The sequence below is a fragment of the Prinia subflava genome, chromosome 7 (genome assembly GCF_021018805.1).
Source record: "Prinia subflava isolate CZ2003 ecotype Zambia chromosome 7, Cam_Psub_1.2, whole genome shotgun sequence".
Classification (NCBI taxonomy): Eukaryota; Metazoa; Chordata; class Aves; order Passeriformes; family Cisticolidae; genus Prinia; species Prinia subflava.
In genome coordinates this window covers 8,173,835-8,191,455 of record NC_086253.1, presented here as the reverse complement: position 1 = coordinate 8,191,455, position 17,621 = coordinate 8,173,835, and the positions used below count along the sequence as shown (strand labels likewise).

The window sequence follows — 17,621 nt, the reverse complement described above, 5'->3', positions numbered from 1 at the left end:
CCTTTGGCTCTTACAACACGGAGTAGAAATATGAATACATTTTGTGGCAGCTTACAGATCCTTGTTTGCACTCTCGCTTACTGCTTGGAACTTGCCAACAAGGAAACGTATACATTTAATTTACATAACCTAATGGATGGCCACCCCCTACTTTGGCTCTGGGGAGGGGCCTAAGGTTATCAACTCTGGCAGCTGAATAAGAAAACAATTAACCTTTTCTGTGATGCAGGTTTTGGTATTACGTTCTATACACCTTGCATATTACTAAAATCCTCATTGTTGGGGAGAGCACACAGCAATATACTCATTGTGTGTAGCTGACAAGCAGCAGAAATTACTAGCTCCTTTGGTGCATATGTAACTAATTTCCAAATCATGGAAAAAAAAAATAAGAGTTTACTTTAACACACGACTGTTAACAGGAAAAAAAAAAAAAGAGGCTAGTATATTGTTGCTGTTCATTTATTATATAATGAACACATTCATGGATTGTAAAGTGTTTCCTTTCATGACAAGCAGCTCTTGCACAGAACCTCCTAATGAAAAGAGATTTGAAACTTACAGAAGGAAAACCGAGACTTTAAATTGAATATTATTGTACCTTAGGTCAACCTGAAATTTTCCTTTTAAAGATGAATGTGCTAACTTAATGAGTTCTTCCACGCTGGGTATCCATGGCTTTGTAGATCTTATATTTTCAATAAAAATTACTCGAATAATCTTGAGTGGAAATAAAAAGGGTTTATTTGTTTTTACTTTTTCAGTTATTACAGCTGGGAGCTATTACGCTGGTAAAGAAAAATGACACCATACTGCCTGTGTCATTCTCCCTCAAGCAGAGCCCAATTTAAGGTGGAATTTTCAGGCACAGCCCCTGGACAGCAGGGCCCCGTTAGAGGCAATGGCACAGCAGTTCCTAGGGTGAGGTTTGGGGCTGTCCCCCCAGCAGAGCTGCAGTCCCGTGGGGACACTCGGGGCTGTGACATTCCTTCAGGTTCTGCTGAGCAGCCAATGCAGCACTGCCTGCGGCCACAGCACCTTGGCACACCAAACAGAGTTATTTTTATTGTTTTTCCTCAGCTAGACACTTGTGTGTGTGCAAGTGTACCTGTGCCCACAGCAGGGCTGCAAAAAGCAGAAGTGTTTGCTGCAAGATGAAATGCTGCCACCACCGTGGCAGCTCTGCCGTGTTGTCATGACCGCGCTTTTAGCGGGCCAGGAGGTGCTGCTGCTCCGCTCATCCATTTCCTCCGCGGTTACCACATCGGAAAAGGAGTAGGGACAGGATTACAGGGCTGCTAGGTCTCCTCCTCTGTGGAAGGGGCTCTGGAGAGATGAAGTCATGGCAAAGTTCTTTTTCTGGAGACGTGGAGGTTTGGCCTGTTTCCTGGGGGAGAAGAAAGGAAGGGCTTTCCCTTGCAGCACGCAGGTGTCGGAGGATGCACGCCTCTGCACTGCTCCTGGATTAGCGCTTCCTCCAGCTCTGTGCCTGCTTGCTGGCATCACCGGAGGGAGGCACAAAAAAACAGCCTAAAATTATTAGTTCTTTCTGCATATTCCCCGCTGCAGTTCTGAGGAAGGATCCTCCTTCACATCCATCCTCTGTCTGCCCAGCTTGTACCCTGCCAGGCTCAGTGCAGCTGATTTATTTATCTTCTGAAAAGAGCAGGTTTGGCAGTAGAAGCTCTGCAACACATTATTAACCAGAGACTGCATCCTCTATTGTATTTTCTTCTGCAAAGAACAAACTTGGTTCAGAGTGAGTTTTAGCAGGATAAAACAGAAATAAAAAGCCTCCCAAAAATCCATAAGGACAGTTTTCCCTGTGGTGTTTATAGAATAGTTTCAATTCTAATTTATTAGTATAAGTTTTGGAGTGGAAAAAACTAAAAATCTAACACATCTAACTTGATCTAACTTACAGAACTAAAATTCTGACTTCAATGGTTTTATATTTTTGACATGGATGAGTATGGGTTCGACTATACCACATGCATATAATAATAGAAGTAGAAAAAATGTTACTCATTGACCTACAGATAAATTACAGTGATAAATACCAGTATTGTGAGCATCTGGCTGTACACTTTGCATAACCCATTGCAGTGGATGAACTTAAAATGCCAAAAGAGGAGAACTGGGCAACAGAAAGAGCTAAAGTTACAAGTGTGGGCTCTGCCTGCAGAAATGCTCTGGGCAGGTACTTCTGCTTTTCCTGGAAGTTCTTAAAACAGTCTCTGCTCCTGAACAAGTGATTATTTCACACTTTTACCAACTTTTCGGCAGACTGGTAATTAGTGGTGAAATTTTTCATCTTTGCAGATCAGTCATGTGGAAAGAAACACATTTTTGAAAAGAACCACATCATCACAGCTTTTAATTAAGTAATATTAACTTCATACATTTCATTTTATGATGCTGATGATAAAGGAATGTCTTCAAAATAAATTACTCTTTCATAAACCTGTTAATTTCTTTTTAAATGGTAGAGGCCATTGGTTGTGTGTGGTATGAGCCAGTAACAGTGCTGATATTTAATCCATTAACTTACACTTTCCAAAATTGATGGAAGAATAATTGAAGCCTTTTAGGAACCCTTTAAGGAAGAGCTGTACTCCCTACAAATACTAATAGGGCAAACAAAGAAATTAATTTTGCCAGCAATGAAATGAGCCAATTTGCTTAAGTGACTGCCTAAATGCACTGTTGTTAATTGGTAGCTGTAAAGAAAACATCCAAGTGTGTTCCATAGCTACCCAGAATTAAAATGCAGGGGATATAGGAAACAGAAAAGACCATTTGGTCACCTTGGCTGTTGTCTCTGTCTGAAGTATTGTAAACAAGCCCAGGAAAGGATTCCTGGGGAGGCATGGCCAGCCAGAGGCCTGCCTGTTGGCAAAGCAGAGTGAAGGTGTCCCAAGTTCAGAGTTCCTTTCTTTCATTTCGCACGAGAGGCATAAACTGTGGTTACACAGGATTTATGGCATTGGAAGGGTCTGTGCAGTGTGCATGTTTCAGATGAAATTTTGGTGCAGGTGAAGCACTGACTGAGAGCCTTCTGCTGCTTACTGGTAAAATTGTTACCTAAAGGTGTTAGCAAGTGGGTTCTGTGCCAGAGCCTCTGGGTCCCAGAGCCAAAGGAATGGTTCATAGTCTGTGAGATGCATTTTACTGTATTATACAGATTCATTTGTACACACGTACATGGCGCTTGCTACATTCTGTAGCACACGGAGTATTGTGTTGTATCATTATCTCGTAATATAAATACAATTTTTTATACCTTTGTGTTGTGTTACTCAGGTTTTTTTTAAACTTTCATCACTTGTTTTTTGTGCATAGTGTTTCTTCTCTTTGTAGTTCTTTACATACTGCAGATCTTTACATGTCAGCTTATTTCATGTCAGCTATTTCATAAAGAGCTCACTGAGTTTTGGCAATTCAAATTAATAGCATGGTATGAAGATTGGGGTGCTACTTAGGGTTCTTTTACACACACTGCTCCATTGAAACCCCAACAGTCATTAATCCTATTTGTCTCTAACCATGGGTGCTGTATTTACTATTACATTTCTGAAGACAAACTAACCTGTTTGCAAAGTGCAAATTGAAATGCATTAGTGTCTGTTCTAAGTAATTATACTTGAAATCATTTCAGCTCTGTACAAGACAAGGAAAAAGAAGCATTAAAAGGCAGCTTACAAGTTCTGCATGTTTATTTTGTCAAATATGAAAGTCACATCACAAGTGATGTGCAGCCAGACAAAAATGAGCATTTTAAGTGATGAGAGATGAGAGGAGGGACAGAGCTGAAACCCTTCTGTGAATTACATTGTTTATTCTCAGCTGCAGTGCGTGGCACCCCCTGGTTTGTGTTTCAGCTTGTCACACATGTTGGTCTTAAATACAGTGATATCTTAAAAATACAGAAATAGTAGTTTTATGTTGAAATCACGGCCAGTAACTAGTTGATATGTTTATATTTGATTTGAATAAGCTGAGCTGCTGAATAAGATACTCATGTGCAAAGCATAGTAAACTAATTTTTCTATCACAGTTTTCTTTGAAATTAACATTATCACAAAATAAGCATAAAATACAACCTAGCACTTAATAACTTAGTATAAATTAATCACCAACAGAAAAAAATAGCTATAATAAAATTTTAGCAGTGCTGTACTTTGTGACAATACTAGTTTTCTCAGCACAAGAATTGCATTGGGTAAAAAAAATATTATAAATGTGGTGGCACTATTTTTGTAAATCTTGTACAGTTTATGATCTGTACAGCTTTTTTATGACATTTGTCATAACATACAATTTGTTTATAAGGAAAATAAGTTTCCTTATTTCAGTAATGATGGATGTTTCAAATTTAATACTAAACATCCAGAAGCCTGCCTTGCCTATCAGGATGAAAATTGGGGTTTTCATTCAAAACAGGGTCAGGAGAGTAAACAAACAATTTTCTAGGAAAAAGAAAATATCCCTTTGAGCATTATATGTTTAAATACATTAGGAATGGTAGCCCAAACACGTAGAAGCCTCTCGTATATTTATGGTACTGAATCCAACAAAGCTGAAGGAAACTAATCACTCTGACCTGCGTTTCTGGGAATACAAGGTCTCAGGATGAAATCCACCATTCCTCTGGAGAGAAGATACATGCACTTGGCAAAGAAAACAGGCTGGTGCCAAATTCCTGTCTTCTGACTTTGTTATAATAAAAGTTCACATGGCACTTCAAAAGTTGTGCTTAATCCAGAATACAAATTTGCTTAAAGCAATGAATTACATTTTAGGACAGGGTGTTTCCAATGAGTGATTGTTGCTCCAACAATCTGCAGCACAGAACTTTGCAATCCTGCTGCTGTGAGCAGATGTGCAGCATGATGCAAAATCAAAAAGCTTCTGCACAGTCACAGTTCACCAGCTAAAAGCCTATTTCCTTGCCTCCTCTGTGTTGATATTTTTTCCCCAAAACCAAACCAAAATCCTAAAGCAGTAACAAGCCAATGACTTTGAGTTTTTCACCTGACAGATGTATCCCAGTGGGAGGGTTCAGATCGGGCAGCTGCAATGCCTGTGTGGTGGCACTGCACTCCTCGGCTGCTTGTTTCAGCCTCTGACCACGGGGAACCGAGAGCTCCTCTCGGAGGTGTCAGGCACAATGATGTCATATTTTGCAGTGGAACAAACACAACATGGTATGGATGGAATACTGCAGAGCTTGCAGACATCCTTCCAGAAATATTTATGCCTTAATCTGCTGGAATTCACCAGAAAATGGCTTGTAAAGGCAATGTGCTATCTAAGCAGCCTCTCCAGTTCTAGGAAACAGATGCAAAACAACTGCTCCTAGAATGGAAAAAAAGGGTAAGGTAAGCCTTAATTATGTTTTGGCTGAACACAATAAAAAAAATGAATCAGAGGAAAACAATCTTGATGCAAAAGGAGCTGCAAAAGCAAACGTTGAAGCACATGGGTCTGAGGTGGGGTGGGGAAGGGGCTGTCAGAAATGTTGACAATATGTTTGTAGAAGGCTGTTGTTTAATCTCTGCCCTAAGAGCTGATCAGTGGTGGAACAGATGAAAATTTTTTTCTCTTTAGAGGCTTTTTTCTTTCAAAATGAGAATTTTAAGTGCACAATGTTCTGACCTAAAATATTTCAATTCTAGCCTGAATTCCTATGCCAGCGGGGATTATGAGATCATGCTGTCTGTCAACTCCTCTTTTGTCCATCTGTTCCCCCCCTCCTTTCCTTGATAACTTCTGAACCTTCTGGCTAATTTTCACCAAATTTGACAAAGCAGAGATAGAATGGAACCTGCAATTAATAATCCACGATGAAAACTGTTATGGAAATTCCATGTCTGGGTAGAAAAAAATAAGAAGAAAATAAACATTTCCTGCATTGAACATGGCTAAATTGAGCTCTCCCCTGTTTTCAAGTGGTGGCCACTGGCCAGCATGGACATAGCTCCAAACCTGCTACAGAATGAGCATGTGGTGCTGCTTTCCCAGGTAAACAGATGGGGACACAGGTTTTGGGAAGGGCCACAAAGGAGGGGAGACATCATAGCTGTGTGAGTCTGAAAAGAGGGAGCAGAACAAGTCACACAGGGAACTGAAGGCATGAGCTGCAGCAATCCAGGCAGACAATTTAATAGACAAAAGACAGGCAAGCTTTTATCAGATGTATTTGTGGACTTCATTGGCAGAGCTGCCTTTGGACAGCAGAATTTTAGGAATTTTTCTAGGTGTTTAAAATTTGCTTTGATGCAGGCATTTTTTTACATGAGTAACACTGACATTTACAAAAAAACCCCAAACCCCAAACCACAGCACCGAGAAGCACAAGTCTGCGAAATACTGCTGTAGGAGAAGTTGATTTTGGTGCAAGTAACTGACTGAGCTGAAACAGCAGAGCATTATGAAATAAGCTGGTGAATGCTTTTGTTCCTTCCCTGTCGGACAGACACAATGCACTCTATCTGCAAGATGATTTGAAAACTTCAGCCAGCCTAAATTGCAGCTGCAGATCAAGCTGTAATCTGATGGGGAGGAATTCAAAACTACAGCTCCTTTTGCCCATGAGAACACACTGCCAGGTCAGGGTTTAGTCCACAAATGTCTCTCACAGACCACATTATACCAAAAATCAACATTCTGCACTTTGCAAGTGATACAGGTGCTGATTTTGATCAAGAAAACCTAACGTGAGCTTGCCTTAGCTGTGCTAAGATGCAAGGTTGCTCATTTCCCTGTGGTGGTTCATTTCAACAATTGCATTAAGTGAGATTAGAGAAGCTGCACATTTAGGACAAGTAGTGGGAGGGCTCAACCACCCACGTACGGACTGGGTCAGTGCTTCATCCAAGTGAAATGGAGAGATAACATTTCTGCATACAGAAAATGATTTCTTTTTAGAATAACTGGCCCTATGAACCACAACAAAAAGAAATGCCATTCTGAATTTAGTTTTCAGCAGTGCAGAGGATCTAATTCAAGAGCTATTAGTGGGTGAGCTGCTCAATAGTAGCAACCACAATATAATTAAACTTAACACTAAGATCAACGCAAGACAAATTAAGCAAACAGATTCTCAATTTTAAGAAAATTATCTATGCAAAATGGGGGAAAATGCCCCCCCTCCAAAAAAAAAAACCTTAATGAGCAGTCCCAAACCAAGAAGCCTGCAAACACCCACAAGGCTTAAAAAATACAGTTCCAGAAGCCAAGGTAAAATGTCTGACATAAATAGAAAAATGTAGCATGAACCTTGCCCCCCCACTGTATGACTCCATGAGAAATTTAAGGAGGCCATTGCAAGGCACATGGGGAAGCCCAGGAAAACGAGGCATGCAAAATGTAAAGAGGAAGTGAAGATGGCTAAACTCAAGGAGTGGCCAATAAAGGATGTTCAGAATGTGAGAGACAAGTTTACTGGATGCTTGTCCGAGAACCAGCTTTGCAATGCAGAGGTCCCACAATCCATGTCAAGAGCCTTCTGTTAACTTCATGGGCAGCAGCAGCCAAAAAGCCAAGGAAACAGGGAGCATTGTAAGGGAGGATTCTGTAGAAAACCTTGGTACACCTATGCCCTGAGGACTCTGCAATCTTGTGTCTACACCCTGAGCAAGTCCCAGCAATGCTGTAAAAGGTTCAGAGGAAGATGTTGGGAATAATGCGGGGAATGGAACACTGGCTCTACAGAGGCCAAATTTTGGGACTCTCCAAACTGGAGAGGACAAAGCTGAAGGAAAATGCGCTGGTGGTTTGTAAATTGCCATGAATACTATGAGTAAGGTACATGCAGAGGTGGAAGTGACAAATCCTGAAATGCTAGTGGCCAGGAATCATTTGATGGGTTTTAGAGAGAGCTACAAAACAATTAGGAAAGTGTGTTTTCAAAAAGCACTTAATGATGTTCTGGGATGTGTCCTTGTGAAGTTTTGTGTCAGCATGTTCAAAAAGGCACCAGGCAAATCCAGGGACATAAAGCCCATGAATTACTTAAAGGACTACGCAGGGGTGAAAACCAGCAACACAGCAACTCCACAGCAACATTGGGTACGGATGGCGAAGTGCCCGCCGCTAGTCATGTGTGGGCTTCAAGGAAACTGATGGGCACAGCGGTCAAAGCTGGGCGACATCAACTGCGCTCAGGTCTACCCCGTCCTCCTTCTCCCGTGGGCTGGGCAGGGGAAACGGGGACCAAGGGCCGCGGAGAGCTGAGGGGACGGGCCTGAGGGGGCTGAGGGGACGGGCCTGAGGGCGCTGAGGGGACGGGTCTGAGGGCGCTGAGGGGACGGGCCTGAGGGCGCTGAGGGGACGGGCCTGAGGGCCCGAGTGGACGGGTCTGAGGGGGCTGAGGGGACGGGCCTGAGGGCGCTGAGGGGACGGGTCTGAGGGGGCTGAGGGGACGGGTCTGAGGGCGCTGAGGGGACGGGACCAAGCGCTCCGGTCCCACGCGACCGCCCTGAGGGGACGCGCGGCCAGGCGGATAGCCACGCCCACGTGACGTCACCGGTCAGGGCGCTGAGCGCGCGGCGGAAGGGTGCGCGCGTGCGCGTGGGCTCCCGTGGGCGGGGCGCGCGCAAGCGCGGCGGGCGAGGCGGGGCCACCGCGCGCGCGGCGGGCGGTTCGAGCTGTGGGCGCTTCCCGGGCGTTCTCTGAACTTCCCCTCAGCCTTCCCTGAGTCTTCTTTCACCCCTCCCTCGGCCTTCCCGCTGCCGCCCTTCACCCTCCCTAAGCCTCCTGTCAGCCCTCCCCTCCGCCTTCCCTCCACTTTCCCTCAGCTCTCTTTGAGGCTCCCTTCAGCCTTCCCGCCATTTCCCGCCTCGCTCCCCTCCCCTCGGGCCGCCGCCGCGGAGCGCTGGGGTGAGTACGGAACTGTGCTGCGGGCTCGGGACTCGCTCCCGGCGGGACGGGACCAGCCGCCGCCACCGCGTCCCCGCTCCCCTCCGGCCTCTTGTCGGAGTCCCTGTGTGGCTGGAGGCAGCGGCTGCCCCGGGGCGGGACGGGGCCCTTGTGCGGCCCGCTCGGGGGCGGGCATCGCGGGTGCTCCCTCAAGGCTCCGGAGTTGTTTGTGGTGTTTGATGGCAGTGGCCCAGCGTGCTGGCCCAGCGTGCCCGCGCACAGGCGGCCCATTATTTCACAGAATCGGGTTGGAAGGGACCTTTGGAAACCATCCAGTCCAACCCCTTTGCAGGGTCACCTGGAGCAGGTTACCCAGGAAGGCGTCCACGTTGTTTTGGAATGTGTCCAGAAAGGGAGATTTCACCGGGCAGCCTGTTCCAGTGCCCTACCACCCTCAACGTCAAGTTCTTCCTCATTTAAAGTCAAGATTCTTGTGTTTTAGTTTATGGCCGTTACTCCTTGCCAGTGGGCACTGCTGAAAAGAGTGTGGCAGCATCCTCTTGGCACCCATATTTATGTATTTTGAGGCCAGCCCTTTTAAGCACGGAGGGCAGAGGACTCTTGGAGCGCTGCCCTGTGTCTGTGTCATCTGCAGTCTGAGCTAAGTCAGACTTAGAGCTGAGTCAAGATGAACTAAGTCAGATGGGGAACTTAAGAGGAGTGGCTTTACTTGTTCAGCGCCCCAGGCTGTCAGAGTGGGGTTCTCTGGTGAAATGTGTGTTTTAGAAACAAAGTATTAAGTAATATCAAACTAAAAAAAAGTCCCTTAGTATTACCAAAGCATCGCAGACAAAGCCTCCTGACTGTTGATAACTCATTGTATATGCTTTGCTGTCTATTACACGTGCTTCAGGATCCCAAAGCTGATTATTTGTTTGCTAGGACACATAAAAGCAGCAAACTCCCTTTTCTTGTAAGTTTTGACTGTTTTCACAGGAGTATTTTTACACTGGTCTTAATTTTAATGTTTTACAATCGATAAAAAACCCTGCAGTTTTATGTTGAGGTATTTATATGGTAAAGTATCTCTTGTTCCATTTTCAGAGAAAACTTTAGAACAAAGGTTTAGAAGACAAGATTCTGCTTGCTGTTGAGGTAAAAAAAGCCCTTATAGCCAAGATCTTGAAGTGGTGTAACATCACTGTAGTTTTGTTTTTAGAGTAAACAGAAAATCCTGATCATTTTGGAAGATTTAAAATAATTGTGGGTGTTTTTTTAAATGAATGTGCAGAAAACTGTGTAAGGAAAATCACTTTTGCAGGCCAATGAATTGCTCAGTATTAACACCTGTTTTAAATTAATGTTAAAATACTGTTTTCATAATAAGTTTATGTGAATTAAATAAAAACATAAGTGCTTGCAATGATCTGGGATGTAATTGATACAAAAATATGTCCTGGTCAACAGAAGATATTAAGATATCTGAAATTAAAATTGGTTTCTAATCTTAGAATAGCCACTTTAATCCAAAACAGCATTCAGGGTTGTTTTTTTTTTTGTGATCTGACACTTCCTTTTTCCTGTACAGACTCTTTTTATTAAAATACTGAATATTCATTTTAAATGGCAAAAAAATTGAAGCTGGAATAATACCCCAGATTTTTTCATGTATTTGGATCTTTTCTGCTTACAAAAATACTTCTATCATGAGCTGTGGAAAGGATTTTGTGGGAATTCTTAAAAGAATTGGATATCCAAAGGCTGATGAGCTTAATGGAGACGATTTTGACTGGATGTTTGAGTCTTCAGAGGACAAATCATTTTTGGAGTGGTTTTGTGGAAACGTAAATGAGCAGCATGTGGTATCTGAAGAAGAGCTGCAAGGTTTTGATAATCTTCTCAAGAGTGCTGAGCCTGTTTTGGAAGGAAATGCACTGGATGAAGTCCTTAAAACCTTGGAGGCCACGGGTTCCACGAACAGCAGGCAAGAGGAGGACGGGGAAGAAGAGGAAGAAGTGAAGAAATTAGAGGATGAAATTCAAACCCTTCAGAAGTTAAAAAACCTTCAAATTCATCGGCACAATAAGCTGCAACTGTTGGTTACTACAAACAGCCACGTGTTACAAACATTCCAAAGCAGAGAGGAAGAAGCACGGAAATATTGGAAAGAAGGCCTGGAAGTGTTTACTGCAGCAAATAATAAGCTTGACAATGAACTGCAGTCTCTTATAGCTGCAGTGAAGAAATTTGCCTCTTTCTTCACTGCTTCAGATTCAGAACAAGGGTCGGATGCACATCCAGTGTTTTTTTCCCAGCTTTCTTTGGACAAATATTTGTCTGTGGAAGAACAAAGCACTGCAGCACTTACATCACACATAAAAAAGCATTTTTATAAAGGTGTGTCTGAATGCGCTGGGAATTCAAATGAAGGCAGCTTTCAGCTTGAGGATTTAATCAAGCAAGCCCCTTTTGATGAGGCTGATGAAGTTTGTGAAGAGAGGCAGGAGATAGCCCGGCTCCAGGCAGCCTATATTTGTGGCCAGAACCAGCTCATTCAGCTGCAAGCTGAAGAGGAAGGCATAAATTCAGCTATCAAGTGTTCGGAGAGGCTGCTGCAGTCCTGGGACGAGGTAAGGCACAAAAAGGCATAGAAGGTACTGCAGGTTTAAACAGGCAAGTTCCACTGGGTCTAGTGAAAGGAATTGCTGAGTTATTGTTATTTCAGTTATTTTTATGTAGTGAAAGTGCTCTTTTATGAAGTCTTAGTCTTTCTCACAAAACTGCTCTTGTGAAATATCTTCAGTTTCCATAGTTAGACATTCTTCAGTGGGGTACAGTACCTTTAATTCTACTTTCCAGCATTACTACCTTTGAAATCCTAGAATTTGTAGTAACTTTCTAGTGTAGTTCAACTTTGAATTTTCAGATTAGAACCGACTTGTTGTACAAGAAGCAGAATCTTAGCTTTGGTTGCGATTTTGTGGTATCAAGGAGCCAATATGATAAATGTATTCCTGTTTATATTGTGTAGCACAAGCTTAAAAAGTTTTAGTTCACTGACTCAAGTATTTGTACCAAATAAATGAATCTGATAGTTGAATCTGCAGAAGTCTCTCAACAAGTGAGTGACAGGCAGATGTGGTTAGTGGAATTTGTGAAGAAATCATAATGAAAGGAAAAGTATTTGCTTATGCCAGTCGTGGAATACCTTGAGACATCATGTCAGTTTGTATATTTTCATTTATGGATGACTATAGGACTTGATTGATTAGGGTAATTTGAAAAAGATTGATTCTGCCAGCAGTGTTGATCAGGTGACTGAATATAAAAAATCCTTTTTGCTTGTGAGATTTCAGTTAGACATGCTTGAGATAGGTGCTAGGTAAAATGCAGCTCTTTTATTTTTAACACGATAAAGTGTTTCCTGACCCTGTGATAGAATGAAATTACTTTTTACTGAAATATATTTATTATCTACTTTGTTTATCTTATTTGCATTATTTTGTAAAATTCCGTAAAACTACTTGTGGAGTTTTCATTTTATTTTGTAGCTAAATGTAACATAAACACATGAATCTTATTTGAAGTAAAGAAATGTTTGGGAGGTGGCTTGGCGGGAGCCATGAAGAAATTCACAAATATTTTGTTCCATGCAGGATATTGGACAACAAGAAAACACTGATGCTAAAATATCTAGTTTAAGTGCTGAAATTTCAGCAATTAAACAAGATATAGCTCAGATAAATAATGAAGAGCTGCTTCCCCTTCTTAAGAAGAACGCACAACTTTTGACTGCACCAGTGGTGAAAGAATACTTAAATCACCAAATTGCTCGGCAGGACTGTTATGCTGCAATTCAAGATAAAATAGGCAGGCATTTGATGAGACAGAAAACATCATTTGAACTTATTCAGCTGGCCTGTGAAATGGAGATGAAGAAACACCAGGAGATCAGCTGCCAGCTTGAGAATTTGGTAGAATCTCTGAAGCAAAGCACCGATGAGTTGCAGCAGAGACTACAGGTGATAGCTGAGCAAGCAGAACAGGCAAAGCCAAGGAGCACCATTAGTTCAGAGGATGGTTTATCTTGCAGGTAAGTCACTGTTGAACTTGGATTTCCTTAGAAATAATGCTGGGGAGATGAAGGCTCAGGCAAGTTAAGCCTTGCCTGCTGCCAAGTTCTTACGTACTTGCTGTAGCTAATTGGAATTTTGAACTTTCAAGAACTGAAGCCTTCAAGATGTGGAGCTTTTTTCTTCTTAGTCCTTTGAAATTCTCTTCAGGTCTGCCTCAGGAAAAAACTGTTCAATTATCAGTCTTTTTAATATTGCTGCAGCATTCCTAATTAATATCTGTAACATGAAGAATGTTTAAACCCAAGCCTGTCTTACCTAACACCTCGTGATACTCTAGAGATATAGATGTTAATGGCAGTGATTTCCCAGGTTGCAGGCACGGCCTCATCGGCTGAGCCAGCAAAACCCCCCCGTGTGGTAGGAGAGAGGAACGACTCCTTCGGGCTGTGAAATGAGTTCAGCTCGGTTTTACTGCTTGATTTGCCACCTGGTTTGAGTGTCCTGGCACCCATGTAGCAGTCTGTTTTTTCACCATCTAAATAATTAAATCTCCTTAAAGTTCAGGTGATACAGTTAAGGATGTGTAGTGTGCCACTCCTCTATCAAGACTAAACCTTGTGATGAGCTGTATTGTATAATTATAGGTGTGTTACTGTCAGACTTCTCCTTTTGAATGGTGCTTTAAGTGGTTTTTTTTATAATTGATAAGTGATAGCTGAGTATGGTTTGGAACAGCGAATAACTGGAAGAATTAGGCAGCATTCATTTTACTCCTGTTGTGTGTTAGTGTCAGCTTGTTACATTTTTCTTCAGGTTTATTATAAAGCCTCCAAATCACGAAATGTTTCTGGCTAGTTTTTTTAGTAAAAGGGAAGTTGAAAGAATTAAAAACCTTACAGGGTTTGTAAACAGAAGACACTTGAAAGACATTCAGTTACTTCTGAAATACAGCTCCTGCTCTTAGTAAAGCCAGTCTGATTTTATATTAGGGGTCAGCTCCTGATGATGTTGTTATGCAGAGGTGGCAGTAACATTTGGACTGTGCAATGTTGTCTGTAATTATTAGGCCCATTCCTGATGCAGTGTTAGGGTACAGTTTGCTGTAGTGTGTAATTGCTGTCTTTTGCATGACTTGTAGCTAATTGGAGAATTTCTGAGCAGTCTCTTCGTAGATAGAAAACAGGAAATACTTTGGTAAACTTGAAAATGTTACAAAGATTGTTCTTATTTCTCATTGGCTGTTGAAGTCTGCTTTCATTCAGTACTTGAAAAAAATCTTACTTTGCAGTCCTTGAAGTGTCAGGAAATAGCAAAAGCACACTGTCAACTTCTATTTGCATTCATGGTGTACTTACTAACTGTTGCTTTAATATTTCGTTGCTGCTAATTTGGTACTGAAAGATTTTGGATTCCTATTAATCACTGCTATATATAGATGGAATCCTGAAATCCGTGGGAGATAGAGCAGTGTTGTAAAAGTGCCCTCAGCAGTACTTACCTTACTCATCCTCTGACTCCTCAACACAGACATGTTCACTTAAATAATGATGATAGAGTGCTTAGGAAAGTTAAAATATTTGTGTGTCTAACTGAACTTGTTACAGGCTGTATCAGCTCCTGGAAGGAGGAAGTAAAAAACAACAGTTGTTTAAAACATACAAAAGCCTGGAGCAGATGGCTCAGAAGTTAAAGCAGGACTGTGCTGCAGTCCAGGATCAGCTGGCAGCATCTGCTCAAGAGCAGTCTCTCCTTTTGGCCAACCTGGAGAGGGATGTGGATGCCCTTCGTGGTGCTCTCTATTGTGGAACAAATCACATACAGCTCCGGAGTCCAGTAAGCCCTCAATGATTTTTTTTTTCAAATTACTGCATTGTGTGTCATGTTCTTTTACTGATAAAAGTGTAGAGTGAAGGCTCTGCACAGGCAAACTGTCCCCACTTAGCAGCAACAAATTTGTTAGCATAGCAATGGTGGATGCTGAACATTTACATTGTTCTTGGCAAGTGCTGGATTTTGTAAATTCTGGCAGGTATTATTTTTTTTTGTTTCTGAGCAAACCATTGCATCTAACTGTATTTCTGTCAAAGGCATGTGCAGTCCTGTATTCCTGTGGTGTGGGAGATCCTTTGCCTGCCTTGGATGTCACTGGGAAACTCATTTCAGTTGCTCTTCATTTCATATGGGCTTTCTCCCTGTTACCTCAAAGACCCCAGTAGTGTGGTTTGGCCCTTCAAAGCCTGGCCATGGGTGGGTCATTTGGGCAAACTAAAAATACCAGAATTTTGAAGGACACCTCTAGTAGGACAATCCTGCTACACAGCTCTCAGGTGTGATGTTTAGAGCATCTTTTAAATGGGAAAAAGACTTGTTAAATGCACCTTGTTTTGGTTTTTAAATCATTGTAGATACCTCAAAAATGCATCAAGGGAAATCTACTGTTATGTAATAGTTTCTTGGTTAGTTACATAAAAATATATTTAACATTTGTCAAATGAATTTGCAACATATAGAGCAGTTTTTATTTAAAAATGAGACTGTAATTGGAACAGTATGTATTTAGGGATTGCACATTATTAAATCAAACGTCTTCCCATTGATTTAAGTTACTTCTTAAAATATCACATCTTGTTCTACTGCTGCTGTTTCTTGAGAAAAGTAATTCCTTTAATAATGGAATAATGTGTAAGTAGATGATTAATCTGCTTATACTGAACTATCATAAGAATACCAGTTGGGAAAGTTGTAGCTAGTATTTAATGATTTAATTGTAAAATTGATTTGGCTTTTTTGTTGTGCTTTGTTTGTTTCTTTCTTTCTTTTTAGGATTTGACTAGCAATGAAGACTTGTAATTGATAGAAAATGTCACTTTCTCTCTAGGTCATATCTCTCTAGGTCAGGTTCAGATTCTTAACTCATCTGGTCAACAAGTAAATGAAATTATATTTGCATAATACGATATCAGTTCATAGATGGAGCTCAAAATTACGTAAATTGAATGGAATCCCTAAATATCTTTGTTTTTGGTTTTTTTGTGATTACTTTTTTGATTACAAACAAGTGGCTTCCCAAAGCAAAAAACCTTTTCTATTTCTAGTTCAGCTAGTGTATTAACAATAGAAAAGTAATAATTTTTTTGTCTTTTATTTTTTGTTAGGAACTAACTGAGCAGTTTCACCAGCTGGAAGTGGATTTAAAAGAACTAAATCATCTCCTTAAGGATCTGGTTGCTGATCTGAAGTCGAAGAGAAGCTTTTTAGAGTCCAATAGGCTGCATCAGATGGAAAGAGAGTTGTATGTGTATTTTTTCAAGGATGAAGAGCACTTGAAAGAGATGGTGGAGAAGCTTGAGCAGCAGTCTCAGGCTAAAGCCAGCGGTCTGGAAGATGAAAATTTCACAACCAGTGGAGTTCTTAATGTCTAAACAGCACTGTACTCTTAAGAAAGGAAAATGTTAATGCAAACTGTTAATGAGTCCATGGAATAATAAGCATTAGCTTGTCCAGGCTGACACTTGCCTGTCTCTGCAGTGAATCTTCACTGCCACTGTTACAATCTGGGGTTGTGTGCTGCTTTATGGCTTCTGCCTGCTGAATCCAATCTCTGTTTTGTCAGAACTCTTGGATGTGAAGTAACTGTTGGTTATTTGAAGGAAGTGTGTTCAGGCTGCTCTTCTGCTGGCCTGTGTGTTCATTGCTGCTGCACACAGCACAGCATCCATAGGAATGTGTCCTACCCTTGAGTTAAGTCTTTTTGCATGCTAAGAACTTCTGATTGAACTGCAAAAGAAGTGTGGAGAAGGCATTCCAGATTTTGGAACAAGAATGTGATGTGCTTATGGTGAAGAGGAGAGTTCTCAAAGGCAGCAGATATTTCATGATTGTTTCCCTTACAGTTCTTTTAAGAAGATTTGGTTTTGTTAGAAATATGTTGGAATATGTACCAGAATCTCTTTTAGCTACCAAGACCATCTGTTTTAAGACCATTCCAATATCTCTTAATTTAACTTATGGCCTGTCTTTCCCATTGAAACCAGTCCATACTTATAAAGGGCTTGTCAATGAACAAGAATTTTAAATTTATCTTTTGTACTTCTGAGTTTGCCTTATAATTTATTATGATAGGCATTTCAATTCAGAGTGCTGATGCTTTCATACTTGTGCTTTCATGTGCATTGTTAGCCTGTTTATCAAATTTTTATATAGCATCCTAATATATCAATGGAACTAAATAGGCTTTTATAATATGATAACTTCCAGTCTTTTATATTTTGATGGGATCAGCTCTGCTTGCTTTCAAGCACTGTACATATTAATGAAGGTTACTATATTAGTTTAAATTTGATAACAGTAGTCTTAAAACTATTTTGATGACAGATTTTTAACTTCTATGTGATTATAACTTATTTTGAAATGTGTAATTTTTTTTTTAGCTTACTGGTTGAGTGTCTTTATGTCTGGATTTCATGCTGCTTAACTCTATACTTTGTGTTTATTATTAAATGCCAAACTCTATCCATTCAGTTCAGTGTGGTTAATATTTATGGTGAATCTGTGTGGGTTTTTCTAGACCTGTTCTCAGGCATGGTGTCTTGTTTAAATTATTCTGATGGGTTCTCATTTTGGTCTGCAGCTTCCCAGCCTGAGAAGTCAGGGAGCACTTTAACCCTGTGTAGGAAAGAAGTG

General features: G+C 41.2%; 1 protein-coding gene across 3 annotated transcripts; it reads left to right on the top strand.

The window, feature by feature from the left end:
• Positions 1-8,750: 8,750 nt before the first annotated feature.
• HAUS3 (HAUS augmin like complex subunit 3) lies at positions 8,751-17,458 on the top strand. Of its 3 annotated transcripts, XM_063401483.1 has the most exons (6): positions 8,756-8,883; positions 9,967-10,017; positions 10,451-11,492; positions 12,519-12,955; positions 14,543-14,771; positions 16,094-17,458. In XM_063401483.1, the coding sequence occupies exons 3-6, from the start codon at positions 10,569-10,571 to the stop codon at positions 16,358-16,360; spliced, it is 1,857 nt and encodes a 618-aa protein (XP_063257553.1). In that variant the 5' UTR covers positions 8,756-8,883; positions 9,967-10,017; positions 10,451-10,568; the 3' UTR covers positions 16,361-17,458. The 3 variants fall into 3 exon arrangements, with proteins under 3 accessions (XP_063257554.1, XP_063257553.1, XP_063257551.1); XM_063401484.1 differs by lacking the exon at positions 9,967-10,017 and having other exon boundaries at positions 8,751-8,883; XM_063401481.1 differs by having other exon boundaries at positions 9,967-11,492.
• The last annotated feature ends 163 nt before the right edge of the window (positions 17,459-17,621 follow it).